This window comes from Zonotrichia leucophrys, chromosome 1 (assembly GCF_028769735.1).
Source record: "Zonotrichia leucophrys gambelii isolate GWCS_2022_RI chromosome 1, RI_Zleu_2.0, whole genome shotgun sequence".
In the NCBI taxonomy this organism is placed as follows: domain Eukaryota; kingdom Metazoa; phylum Chordata; class Aves; order Passeriformes; family Passerellidae; genus Zonotrichia; species Zonotrichia leucophrys.
Genome location: NC_088169.1, coordinates 32,389,944 through 32,403,580, shown reverse-complemented (window position 1 = coordinate 32,403,580; position 13,637 = coordinate 32,389,944). Strand labels below are relative to the sequence as shown.

Sequence of the window (13,637 nt, the reverse complement as noted above, 5' to 3'; positions counted from 1 at the left end):
TTGTAGGTACAAGTTTCACAACAAAACTTAGGTGAGTTTACTTCAGCTCAGTGAGATTTGCAGCAGTTCAGACCCTACCTCCCATCACAGAACTGCTGTTGGATACTATGTTTGGCGGTGTGGTAAATGAGACTAACAGAGTTGGATCTGGATCAGGCCTTGGCATAAGCTTGTCTTGACTATGACTGTGGAGCTGCCAGTATATTTTTTAACATTCCAAAATCTAGTGGTGTTTGAATCCAGCACCAGCACTTCATGTGCTCTGTCACTGTTGTCAGTCACGTTCATGACTTCTCCCATATGAAAGAGCCTCAGTAAAACTTTGTTTTACTAAGGTTGATGGCAGCCTGGTGTTCCAGCATGCTTCCATTTGAGGGAAGACTACAGTAATACATTTTTGTCAATAGTCTGGGTGGTGTAGGACCAAGTCTATGTGGGGAGTCATTAGCCAGGCACAGTCCAGAGTGTGAGCTGATACTTAGAGTAGTCAGAATGCCGCGTTCCCAACCAATGAGGCTTTAGTGATTTTACCACTGTCCTCTGATCAGTGTACTAAAAGTTACTTGGGCAAAGTGCTAGAAGCAGTGTTAGAATAAGCATCTGGTTCCTCAAAACTAAGGCTTGCCTAAAAGTGGAAGTTTTCAGATCTTAATCAGAATGTCATAAGCAGAGTAGTGTTTTACAGCTTCGTAGTTTTGCATCAGCATCTTGGGTTGTTGCCCTTTTGTACAGCTGATGGTCACAAACATTAAATGGAAAGTCTTTACCCTGCTCTGTAATGTTGACAGATGAGGAACCTTTCCAACTGACTTTTAATCATTGTTCTGTGTTCCTGGAATTGACTCAGTTAAACTTTGACAATTTACACCCATGAAACATAGGTACTGGAGAGCCTCTGTTTTGTTTTGGAGATTTTTGGTAGCCTAATTTTTTTTTACTTTCCTTGTGTCAGCTGCACTTGTGTTACAATGAGAACACTTAAATATTGCTGATGTTAAAATCAACAGATGGCACTTTACCTATCTCAATGAATGATAAAACTAATAAGCATAATTCTGAAACTAAGACAAATTTTGTTCTGGTCAGAGTTTGTGGCAGAATGGCAAATTGTAGTAGATTGGCAAAACTGGGCAGCTTTTCTGACAAACTTTAGAAAATCATGAGCCTTGCTAAGATCTTACTGTAATACTCTTGTAATACATTGGACTGAAGCACAAAAGAAGGTGCAGTAAAGAAATAAATGTTTTTTACTAAATATTTCAAGCTGTCTGATGTGCTCTCTTAGTATTTGCACCAGATTGTTATGTCTGCAGGTGTTGCAGAGAGCTGTGGTTGTGCCATCAATAGCTTTGTGCACCTTCATTCTGTGTGAGGCTTTTGCTGCATGGCAACCTGCAAATGTGGGGTTTCATCTGGGTTACCACAGGAATAAACTTCTCAGTATACTATATAGAGGTCTGTCTTCATAGCTACTGCTTTAAAGAGAAAGTAAGATGACTTTTTATGTACTAAATACAATATTAACATTGCAATTTTTATCAAAACTTTATATTATCAGAAAGTGAATGCTGTTTGTCATCTGATTCTCCTTCAGAGACCTTTTTTCCTTTCTGGCTTTCTCCAGTGCACTTAGAAGCCTGGGGGGGAGAGAGAATGGGATGAATTGAGTGTTGAGGATTATGTTTGGAAATATTTTATCCGTTAACTTTAGTTTAGAGTAGATAATAGCAGCAGGTAAGAGACTAACTGGTTCCTTTTCAGCCATGGAAGTAATCAGCTGGGGTGGTCCCAGGGCGCTCTGGGCACGAGTATTGCTGAGTGATCATTGGCTGCCACCTGCGTGACAAAGTAAAGGACCAACCCTTCCATTTATACCAGTGGAGCCAGATCACGGGAAACAATTGACAGGTAAAATATACTTTTGAAAATTTAAGGGAGAGGAGAGAGGACACATGGTAAAAATGGAGCAAAGAAGCTGAAAGATTTACCACAGATAGCAAAGGTTGCTCCTCTAAAACTTTTACTTATCTATAGCTTAATTCTTTTTGGGAAGAGGCACACAACAAAGTTCAGGTTACTTTGTTGCTCCCCTGGCAACAGAGCCTTGCTTGCTAAGAAACAATGTTAATCAAGTTGTAGCGGCAACACTTCTACCAGAATTTTATTGTAGTTAGAAATTACAGTTCATATTTATGCACACACTTCCAGATCCTTGAATCCTTGTTGTCTTGACATTGCGTGTTTTGCACTGGTCCAAGAGATGGGTATGGCTTTTGATTTTTTAGACTAAAAATAAGTTGCTGAATTTTCAAGTTTATCAGTTGATTGTACTGTAGTGAGTTACTCTAGAAGTTCAAATGCCATACAATAAATGAATGTAAGGACATCTTAATCTCGCTGATAAAACAATGCTTAGCATCAATATTTTTCTTATTTTATTATTTTTTTATTTAGAGAATTGGCTAAAATAATTTTTAAGAACTTTTAACTACATTATTTTTGCTTATTTAGAATTGTTAAGCTTATGCTTAGCTCAGCGTGATACAGGACTGGTGCGACAACTCGGTTTTGATCAGTGACTCAAAATTGTGATCACCCTGATGTCACCGAATGGCCACAGCTTGTAAAAGGTAAGCAAAAAGCCTATCAGGTTGTTTCTCAGGAGTTTTTCTACTATAATGTTTATTTTAAGGTATTTAATTTGTATGGCCTGAAGTTAGTTTTATAAATAATATGAAGTTACATTGTTTGTTTTAGATAAGTCAGCTGGCAAAGTTGAGTTATGCTCTTGCTGACAGGGATTTCAACGCTGGCTCAGTTTGCCCTTGCCTGCATTTTAAAATACAAGCAAACGCTGTGGTGCTCCATGATATCCCTCTTAAGAACAATGCTATCATTTAAAAGTCCCTGGTAGATTTTGCTGTCATACTGAATTTCTGTATAAACTGTTTAGCATACTTATCCAAGCATTTTGTGTGCAGTTTTTGTTTTGAAGTATTTATCCAGATGGCTTGATGATGTTAAAGTGTGTGTGAGCTTGCATACCATTACTTTTCTGATCTAGAGAGGTACACTGGAAATTAAAGGAGTGGCTTGTAGAATGGAGAAGTTGCTCCCTGTGTTATTGGAAATGAGCCACCGTTTGAATTTGCAAGCTCATACTGCAGTATTCAGATTAGTTGTTGTCTTGTGATCAGTATCTACAATCTAATTGAAAGCTGAAATTTTTAAGAGCATTTGCTCTCAGATTTTCTCTGAACAGAACTCTTGTTTCAGATTTTAAGCATGATGAAAGGACGTCTTGCCGTACTATATAGTTGTTTTTCAATACTGTTGCCTGCTCACAGGAAATAACAAGGTATCTTGTTTGTAAACAATTGGGTATTGCAAAATAAATAGCTTCTCAGCAAACAAGTACAATTCCTGTAATGAGATTGATCTTCCACTTCATTTTACTGAGTATTGAAAGCTCATTTTATTAGGTGCTTATGTTGTCATTTGAAACCTTTTAAAATCGAATTAATATATCCATTAATTGTTCTGCAAATCGTAGTTATAGTAGGTCTGTTCATGTGTTAGAAAACAATAAGCTGAAGGAATTTTCATCCTGTGTTCTGCAGAACCACTTACCTTAGAGGACTAGACCTTTTTTGACCCAGCTAGATGGTATTTTTTTCTTATATTGTTTATCTTATAGACACAAGCGCTTTTTTTTGAGTAACATATACTGAACTGTATTGTCTCTTTACAGCCCTAATAATATTCTCACAAATAGTGAGGATAGGATAAGATTTTGGATATACTGCTAGCTGTTTTCATGTCTGTACTGCAGATCATCAGGCTGCTTTTTTTATATTCAGAGTTTAGATGCCAATCTGCTCTTTTTCTGTAATTCTTCATGCTGGTGTTTATTTTAAAGGCTGAAAGGCTTTAGGTATTCTTGATGTTTTTTTTTAACACCATTATTTCCTTTGTATTTTCGTAGCAACTAAAAGCACTACTCTTTCCCAAATCCTCAATGTGTTGTTTGCCCCAATACTGGAATTAAGAAAGCAAAGCCTTAAATGTCCAGACATTTTGCTACCATTTTCTAAAGTCCTGGAAGTAAGCTAACCAGTATGAATATAAACATGTGTCTTTCTTCTATTCCAGCTTCTAACACTTAAATGCTCTGGTGAATGAGTGGGAAAAAAATTGAGATTCTTTTCACTAAGCATTTAGAGGCTTGCTTTGGTCACTGGAGTTAAAAGGAAATTCTTACTTGTTTTCTGCTGAGCAGTATTTTTGTCAGCAACTGCCTTGTCAGTCCTGAATTTAATGAGTAAGGGAAATGTTATTTGGAGGTAATAAATAGAGGCCAAATTTTGAGATTGGGCAGTTTTTATGTTATTTTCCAGTTAAAGAGTATTTACATTTTAAGCATGAGTGTAATGTTAATTGGATAGGAAGTTCAGAATTCTGTCCCTAGTGTCTGTTAAATTTTATAAGTTAGTGAAATACAAACAAATAATTTCCTGTGTTCTGCATCATCTGTCACCACACAGTATCCAGCTAACCTGGGAATTATAAATTGTCTGCCAGAAATGTCTTCTAGACACTGGGTCTGTTTAGTAGAATCCAAAAAGTTGTTAAGATCTGGTATTTCAGAAAAGCAACTAAAATTTTAGTAGAGCGTTTGGAGAACAGTCCAAACTTTAGTAGGAGAGACCATCCAGTAAAATACACAATGAAGCAGGAAAAAAGGAATGCATCAGGCTACATGTGGAGATTTCCAATAGCATTTAGAATGTTATAGATAGTTTTTTAATAAATAGAGAAATTTAGAAATTGCATTCCTATAAATATTGATTTTTTTTTTTTTCCTGTAAAGCTGTGGGAAAGTCTGCTTAGCTGTCCTAACTGAAGTCTCTCAGCAGACTGGTGAAACCTAAAAAGTTAGTCTGTTTGCAGATTTTAGCTCACTTCTGTTTTTAAAGAGCTGTCATGAAAGACATTTTTGTTCATCTAAGCTGCAGAGTTTTACTGTAATGGCTGTGCTTTGTTTCCACTCCTTGCACAGTATTTCCAGCATGGCAGTACTGGTCAACTGTACCAAAGGTTGTTCCCAAGCAAAGGTTCCATAAGGTCTGATTTCAAGGCGTCCTAAGATGATGGCAAACAAAATTGCTGCATTTGTACTCCCTTGTCTTCTGGCTTGTCTGGCTACAAACTCACTGGCTAGGGGGAAGTTCTGCCTCAAAGAGAGAAAAAAAATGCTGTCTGAAAAAAATCAACAGTTGAATCAGTGCTGTCTTAAGGAAGATGGGAATAAGGAGGAGCTAAATAACTATAATTTAGTCTACTTTAAGTTGGTATGGAGCTATACCCATTGAATTAGTCTGTAAATTAAGTCAGTGGGGTTGCCAAGCTAAACACAGGTGCTGCTTGTGCTAGGCAATAACACTTAATTCTGGATTTGGCTGGATTGAAGAAAACAGAAATCTGTGAGATTAGCTCCATGAATTCAGGTGGAGAGAGATAAGAGATTTGTTTTGATATCCTTTTGGACCCTGTTTCTGAGCTGCTACTACTTAGAGTCCAGCTCTGTAGAGAATTTGTTGGTTGCAGTTGATCACTGATAATCTTTGAGTACACGTTTGGTTACAGAAGTGGTTATGAAGAATTAGCCCAGAACTGGAGCACTGTGCAGCCTGAATGCAGAAGTACTGCCAGCAGATCTCTCCCCTAATGGCTCCTGTTGCATAAGCACAGGGAGAAGGTGCTCTCCTGCTTAGGGAAATTTAGCTTAATTATACTATCATATTTTATGTGATAAACTGTATTCTAGAGTTTGAGAAGTTAAATCTGCAAGTATGAAAATGTTGATGCTTTTAGTGATAATAAAACACTCATCGCATTCCATCTTTCATAACTTCATATTGTAATGACTTAAAATAACAAGCAGTGCTTAAGGTTTTCTGTCTGGTTTTGCAGATCACCAGGAGAACCACACTCTGAGAACATTGAAACTAGCCGAATGTAAGTAAATGACTGGATGAGTTTGGTTTATCTTGATAAAAATGTTCTGAACATGTATAACAGTCATTCTTGCATCTGCTTAATAAAAAGAAGACAAAAGCTGAGTAGAACTGTGAAATTACCTTAGCAAATTTCAAAGTAATATTTTGCAATTTTAAGCCTCTGTAGAAACGGATTTTGTTTGTTTTGTTTGGAGGGTGCATGAGTTGGAGCAAGTTCAGAAGTTTAATTTAACGTGAACCAGTAGATGGTAGCATAATACAGTGTCAAAAATCTTACAGCCTATATTCAGACTTCACAGAAGGGATGTAATTGCTACCTGCCATTCACTAACATCTTGCATGGCTTTGAAGACACTTCAGTATTAAGGCACAATACCTGCTGGTATCTCTTGTGGTAGATGGATTGTTGAACTAAGAAAATGAAATTGTGACTTAGTTTGGTGAATTTATATGCCAGTTACTTCTAGAAACTGAAAACTAGCTCTCTTTCACTAAACCACAGAACGTCTTGATGACAGATCTGAACCTTTTTGTCTGTCTTCATTAGGTTAGAAGCCAGGATGAACTAAAACCAAGATTGTGGTAGACTGAAACGTTCATTTAAATTCAAAATTCAAAGGAGTTGCTGGAATTTAGAGAACTATTTAAAAACAAAAAAGTTTTTTGAGACTTTATTTTTCTGTGAGTTAGCAAACAAAATTCTTTTCTTGCTTTTCAAACTGTCCTGTCATAGAACTCAAACAGGGAAACCACAAACTGCTCTTCTGGATAACAGCACAAGTTCCAAAATAATAGAGGGAATGTAGCCCAGTAGTTGGGTTCTGTCTGAGTCTTCAAAGGATCTGGGTTCATTTCTCTTCTGCCATGAACTTCTTCTCTGACCTTAAACTGTCTCCTTCACGCCTTCCCCCCAAGCGGTCTAGTGTTGTACATGCCGTGAGCTGGATGCCATTTTCAGGATGTTTTGCAGCCTAGTGGCATAGTGTGAATTGCTCAAGGACTTCTCAGCTGTAGCTGCCCAGCTTAAGGAGGAGTAAAACTGCAGTGAGCCCCCCCTGTATGTTGGACTGCATACCTAAAAAATGAGGAGGAGGAAACAGTGAAGGCTTTTCTGAGCAATTCACTGCAGTGAAGCCTTTTCTTGCACTAGGAGAAGCAATTCTCCTGGTATGACAGATTTTTTTTTTCCCTCACTCATACCATCTGCTACAGAAGTGCTGTCCAGCTGCTTTCTTAGGAATGCAGTGAAGGTTGCAGGGAGCCTGACCTGAGACGTGACTGCCTCTTCGTGTGTGGACTCTGTGTGTTGCTGTGCTAGAGATCACAGGGTAAAAGCCCTGCCATAATCTCTTATTCCTGCTCCAGTAGTGGCCCATGCTGCATTGTGATTTATTGTTCCTGCAGCAAGTTATGTCCTTTAGTTTCCCTGTCTTAGGCAAACAGAGGAAATAAGGCTGCAGGCTGGCTGTAGTCCACTCTGGATGTTACCAGTTGGATTAATGGTTTTTATGTATTTTAAGCAAAGATGTATCAGCAGCACACACCTTTGTTTCACTGGTGTGAAACAAAGACTTTAACAACCTAGCATAAATCAGAAGGAAAAGGCATTACAGTTTTTTTTCCTTTTAGAAGTTTGACAGTTTTTGTGCGTGTGTGTGAATTATCTTCCTTAGAACCGAACATAAAAAAAAATTACAGTAGTAAGCTTTTCTGTGTTATACCTGAATAGTTTTTTTTTTGTGTACACCAGTGATCAGAGTCGCCCTGACTTCATGAATTTTAGCTGTCTAAAATAAATATGAGCCAGTCAAGCTGTAGGAATTCACATATTTGATGAGTAGTTATACAGTATATTTGCAAAACTAAATGTTTTTTATCACAATGTGATATGGACTACACCTGTTACAGAGAATGTTTGTAATCCTTCTGCATAGCTGCTCTTGCCACATGAGGTGGAATGGCAGGTTGAGTGGTAGAGTTGTGACCTGCAAGCCTGCTGTGTTGCTAAAAATAGTTACTGTGTTATTTACATGCCTAAAATTCATTAGTAAATGTAGGGACTAAAGCAATTGGATTTTTGTTTGCACAATGAATGGTTGGTTTTGCTCTGGCTGGCTGATGTAATTGCTTTATTTATTTCCATGTTTTGAATTGCAAAGTTTCGTACCAAGAGCATAGTCATGTATGTTTCACATGTTTGCATGAAAAGAAATTTAAAGAAAATATTCAGATTCTTACACAGCAAAATCTTCCATATGTAAGTCTTGCTTATCCCAGGCTTTTTGAATTCTGGGTCTCCATGTGATGAACATGAACATCTTGGTGCTGACTCAAATTTACAAGTCTTTTATCTTAGAATTGTTAGGGTCAGCATTTTCTGGCTGCTCCTGTCACACATCTCCATTGACTTTCCCTTTCGATTCATATAACTTTCTTAAAACCTCTTTAGCACTACATCACATAATTTGATTGTTTAACAGTAAGTTCTTTTATGTTCATGTGTTTTCACTCTCTATTTTTTTTTAACTTATTTTTATCAAGGCAAAGGTATGACTGTCTTCATACAGCTTTCTGTGCTTTCATCTTTCCGTCTCTCTGCTTTTGAGGATGGGATTCTTTGCAATTTTGAAACCCTTATCTGTTTTTTAATATGACTGTAGCAAGACAATTTTTCTGAGACAAGATTGCGAGACAAATGCTGACTGTGTTCTTTGCTTCCTTTCCCTGTCTTCCTGCATTGCTCCATATAGCCAGGACAGACCTTCTGTTCTCAGGGTTGCCCTTTCTGAGAAAATGCCACGCTTTTGTCAGCACGTGATATTCCCAGAAGCACACTGGATCTAGAATACACAGTGGGAAGGAAGGTCCCTTGGGTTAAACCAGTGTGGTCCAAGCAGAGCTCACAATCCACCCCTACTATTGGGATACACCGCACTGGAAAGAATGGGGTTTGGAAAATGTGAGCTCCATACACAGGCATGTGCCAGACCCACATTTGCTGTGAGGCCAGAGGCTGAGGCAGGCAAAAGGTGTTACAGCACTGCTGGAACAAAGGGCTGGGCTCCAGCTGTGGGTGGACTCTTTGGCAGTTTGGTGTGCAGGGCTCTTCTAAAGGCTCTGTGTGGGCAGTGCTATTACTGGAAGCCTGTCTCTTCTAGCACTGCTCTTCTTACTCTAACTAAACAGAAGCAGGAAAATCAGCATGCAAGGTTTGAAGCTGAAACTTGCACAAAGCAATATTTAACTTCACAAAGATGACCATCTACAACACCTTCTTTAACAGTTTTTGGCATTCTGGTCGTCTTCTTTCCAAAGTATAGTATAACTGCTGCAGATGTGTCTCTTTATTCCACAAACACATCTATTGGAAGTTATTTTGCTATTAATACTAAAAAAACTGTTTCCTGGGTTTCTATGCATATTAATGCTTTTATTTTTTTCTATTAAGAAAATTGCTTATGAACATTTTGGCACTTCTAAGTTCCTAATAGCCATTGTAAAACAGGCTGTTGTAGATTTCCATTTAATGAAATTAGCTATCTTGGAGCAATCATAGAATCATCAAGACTGAAAAGGAACTTCAAGGTCACAGAGTCCAGCCCTTGGCCAATGACCACCTTATCAACTAGACCATTGCATTACATTCCACGTCCAGGCATTTCTTGGACAATTCCAGGCAGGAATGGTGACTCCACTACCTCTGTGAACTGCCCATTCCAAAGCTTGACAGCCCTTTCAGTGAAGATTTTTTTTCTGATGTCCAACCTGAACTTCCCCTGGTACAGCTTGATGCCATTTTCCTCTTGTCCTGTCACTGATTGCCTGGGAAAAGAGTCCAGCCCTCACCTGGCTACAGCCTCCTTTCAGGTGGTTGTAGAGAGTGATTAGGTCACTTTTCGCCCTCCTTCTGTCCAGGCTAAACACCCCTAGCTCCCTCAGCTGGTACTTGTGCTCCAAACTCTTCATTAGCTCCATTGCCCTATTCTGGACACACTCCAGCACCTCAATTACTTGCTTGCACTAAGTGGCCCAAAACTGGAGATGGGATTCAGGGTCCAAAGACAGGGAGATCACAGCCTCATCCTGCTGGCCACACTATTGCTGATACAGACCAGGTCACCATTGGCCTTCTGGCACTGCTGGCTCATGTTCAGCTGCTGTGACCAGCACCCCCAGGTCCTTTTCCACTGGGCAGCTTCCCAACCTCTCTGCTCCAGCCTGTGGCACTGCACAGGGTTGTTGTAGCTCAAGTGCAGGACCTGACGCTTCACCCTGTTAAACTTCATGCTGTTGGCCCTATCAATCCATCCTATCCAGATCCCTTCCTGCCCTCCAGCACCCCTGTCCAATGAGAGATTTGTTTGTAAAAATAATATAATAGTTATTGTATCCTAAGCAAAAACCATTCAGAAGCTTGTTATTTTGTGCTGCTATTTCCAGACAAGTATGAAACATTCATTTGTATTTCTAAAATTTAGGTAAACTTACAAGCAAAAATGATGCAGTTATGCAGATATTTTAAACTTCAGGCACATTTTGAATGTAAATGTAAACTTGAACGTAAGTGCTTTGTAGGTGAATTTTAAATTATTACATGCTTCAAATCTTTCAAAAATTCCATTAATGTTTAAACTTCTAATTTTCTCTATGGCAAGAGATTCCATTACATGGTTTTTCTCCAGTATTTAGTTTAAGGTATTTGAGAAATGCAAATTACATTCTGTTTCATAGGAACTTTTGAACCAGTACACTCAATCCCTGTTTTTTACAAGTTTTAGACATTGAAAAATTACTACAGAAAATGCAGCCTGGTTCACTTTGTCTTGGTTATACATGTTTCTCATGATACTCCACAATTTTTGCACCATTTAAATTACAAATGCCAAGTACTTACTATCTGGCTTTTTATTAGCTAAAGAACACATGGAAAGCCTAAAAGCAATTATTTTTCTGTAGCTACTACAAACTAATGAATGCTAATTTCATTTTAAACAGAAAAGTGTGCTTGTGAAATTGTTGGACTTCAAGGAAGGAAGTTGAGTGTCTATTTTAGGTGCCTCTCCTCCTCACTGAAGCATTGCCTGGGGAGGTTATACAAGGCCCACTGAGTGGGAAGTTTTCTTTCAGTCATAAGAATATGCCTGTGAAATGTTTACAACTTCAGCCACACCAGTGCAGTTTCATAGTTGGATGTGCAACAACACTGGGTATTTGGAAATGTTTATGCAGGTCAGTCACTACAGCCTGAGCTACAGTAGTAACTGTCTGTGCTCATGGGCAGCAGTGAGCCAGGCCTTGAGTTTTGTAAGGGACCAGCTGCTCTTGACCAGATCCCTTTATAGGAACTTGAAGAGAGCTGTGCTCTTCACGAGTGTAGCATGAGCTAAGAATAGAGAGTGGTTTTATGTTACTTTGCTTGATGAACCCGTTTTAATGCCTCAAGCCAAGAACTTTCGTTTTCAGCATACTAAATGAGCAGGGGAATGCAGAAAAAAATCAAGTTGTCACTTGTGGACAATACAGAGAGTATGCTACAAGTTCTTTTGCTGAATAATGTAGAAATAAGAAATGTGGGTTTTTGGCAATGGACAGTGATACTAATACCTGAAGTACACCAGTGGGAATGTGGTATGGAATGTCTGAAAGTCGCACACTGACTTAATCAGAACTGCATTTTCTGTAAGTCTTTTTGTTGATGAACCTCAGTAAGGGTAGCTCCTGTGGAAGGATTGGTAAATTCCCTTCTACCTTCTGAGGTCTGTATCCTCACTGAAATTTATTTTATTTATTTACCTAAATTTGTCTGAGGTAATGTGAAAAGTCTGTGGAGTAGCTGCCAGGGAGAGGGGAAGGATCCAGCTGGATCCCTTTAAGTTTATGGGGACTTATGGAATTCTAACAAGAATAATCAGAGACGGCTGATGTCATCACAAGGCCTCTCTCAAGGATTTTTCAGTGATCTTGGGAATCTGGAGACTTCTCAGTCAGCTGGAGACTGGCCGATGTTGGCCCAATATTCAAGAAGGGCAGGAAGAATGACCCTCCAAACTACAGGACTGTCACTCTCACATCAGTGCCTGGTAAAATTATGGAGAAGATTATTCTGGGAGTTACTGAAAAACAGCTGAAGAACAAACACCACAGACATCAGTCATAGCCACCGCTGGTTCATATCAAACCTAATTTCTTTTTATGATAAGGCTTCCCATCTCATTGAGCAAGGGAAGCCAGTTGATATAATCTTTTTGGATTTCTGTAAAGCTTTCAATACTGTCATTTTACAGTATCCTTCTGGATTCAATGTCCAGAACACAGCTGGATAAAAACATCATGTGAGGGGTGAGCAGCTGGCTCACAGGTCAGGCACACAGGGTTTCAGTAAATGGGGTGACATCAGACTGGTGACATGTCACTAGTGGAGTTCCACAGAGCTCCATCCTTGCCCCTCCTCAGCATCTTCATCAGTGACTTGGAGGCAGGTCTCCAAGGTATACAGAGCAGGTTTGCCAGTGATACTAAATTGGGAGGTGCTGTTGACTCCCTGGAAGGCAGCCAGCTTGTGCAGAGAGACCTCATCAGATTAGAGGGTTGGGCAACCACCAACCACATGAAGTTCAGCAAATACAAGTGCTCCTGGGACCTGCATCACAGAAAGGCCCCTGGGGACCCTGGTCAGTGGCAAGTTGAACATGAGCCAGCAGTGCCCTGGCAGCCAGGAGGGCCAGCCATGCCCTGAGGGGCATCAGGCACAGCATGGCCAGCTGGGCAAGGGAGGGGATTGTCCCACTCTGCTCTGCACTGGGACAGCCTCGCCTTGAATATTGTGTGCAGTTTTGGATATTGCAATATGAGGAAGATACAAAGCTGTTGGAGAGCATCTTAAGGATGGCTACAAAGATGAAGCACCTTGAGGAGAAGCCATATGAGGAGTGGCTGAGTCCACTTGGGCCGGTCAGCCTGGAGAGGGGCACTGAGGGGAGACCTCATCATGGTCTGCAGCTTCCTGGTGAGGGGAAGCAGGGAGCAGACACTGATCTCCGCTCTGTGATGACAGGATCTGAGGGAATGGCATGAAACTGTGTCAGGGAAGATTTAGGTTGGATATTAGGAAAAAGTTCTTCACTCAGAGAGGGGTTGGGCACTGGAACAGGCTCCCCAAGGAAGTGGTCAAAGTGCCAGGCCTAAGATCAAGAATTGTTTGTTAGGCACATGGTGTGATTCTTGGTGATGTGCTGTGCAGGGCCAGAAATTGAACTTTGATGATCCTTGTGGGTCACTTCCAACTAAGGAAATTCTATGAAATTCTAACACTGCTGTATTCTAGTACTGTTGTACACCATATTGTTCGCTTCCATACTTGATTTAAAAAAGAAAAATTAAAAATACAACCTTCTGTCTCTAATAGACTTTCAGAGAACTTGAGTCAGTGAGTTGCCAGCCACAAGTTAAAATAAAAGTGTTTGTACAAACAGACTTATTGTAGGCATGACAAAGTTTGAGAAGTAATCGGTAGCTAAAATCTAAAAGCAGAAAAAATGTTGAGTCCTTCAGAAGTTAACTGTTAGAGACAAGTCTAAGCTTAGCTTTATTTACTGGCATTTCAGACATAACCTGGTT

At 39.6% G+C, this 13,637-nt stretch overlaps 1 protein-coding gene across 6 annotated transcripts in view; it reads left to right on the top strand.

The window, feature by feature from the left end:
• Positions 1-13,637, top strand: part of UBE3A (ubiquitin protein ligase E3A) — a 53,250-nt gene that overhangs the window by 15,396 nt on the left and 24,217 nt on the right. For 3 of the 6 annotated variants that reach the window (XM_064711226.1, XM_064711216.1, XM_064711240.1), the window contains 3 exons: positions 1,762-1,908; positions 2,512-2,630; positions 5,974-6,018. In XM_064711226.1, coding sequence (XP_064567296.1) covers positions 2,611-2,630; positions 5,974-6,018 — 65 coding nt within the window. In that variant the 5' untranslated portion in view covers positions 1,762-1,908; positions 2,512-2,610. Of the gene's footprint in view, positions 1-1,761; positions 1,909-2,511; positions 2,631-3,276; positions 3,359-5,973; positions 6,019-13,637 lie in introns of all 6 variants that reach the window. The other 3 variants (XM_064711250.1, XM_064711233.1, XM_064711255.1) reach the window with 2 other exon arrangements.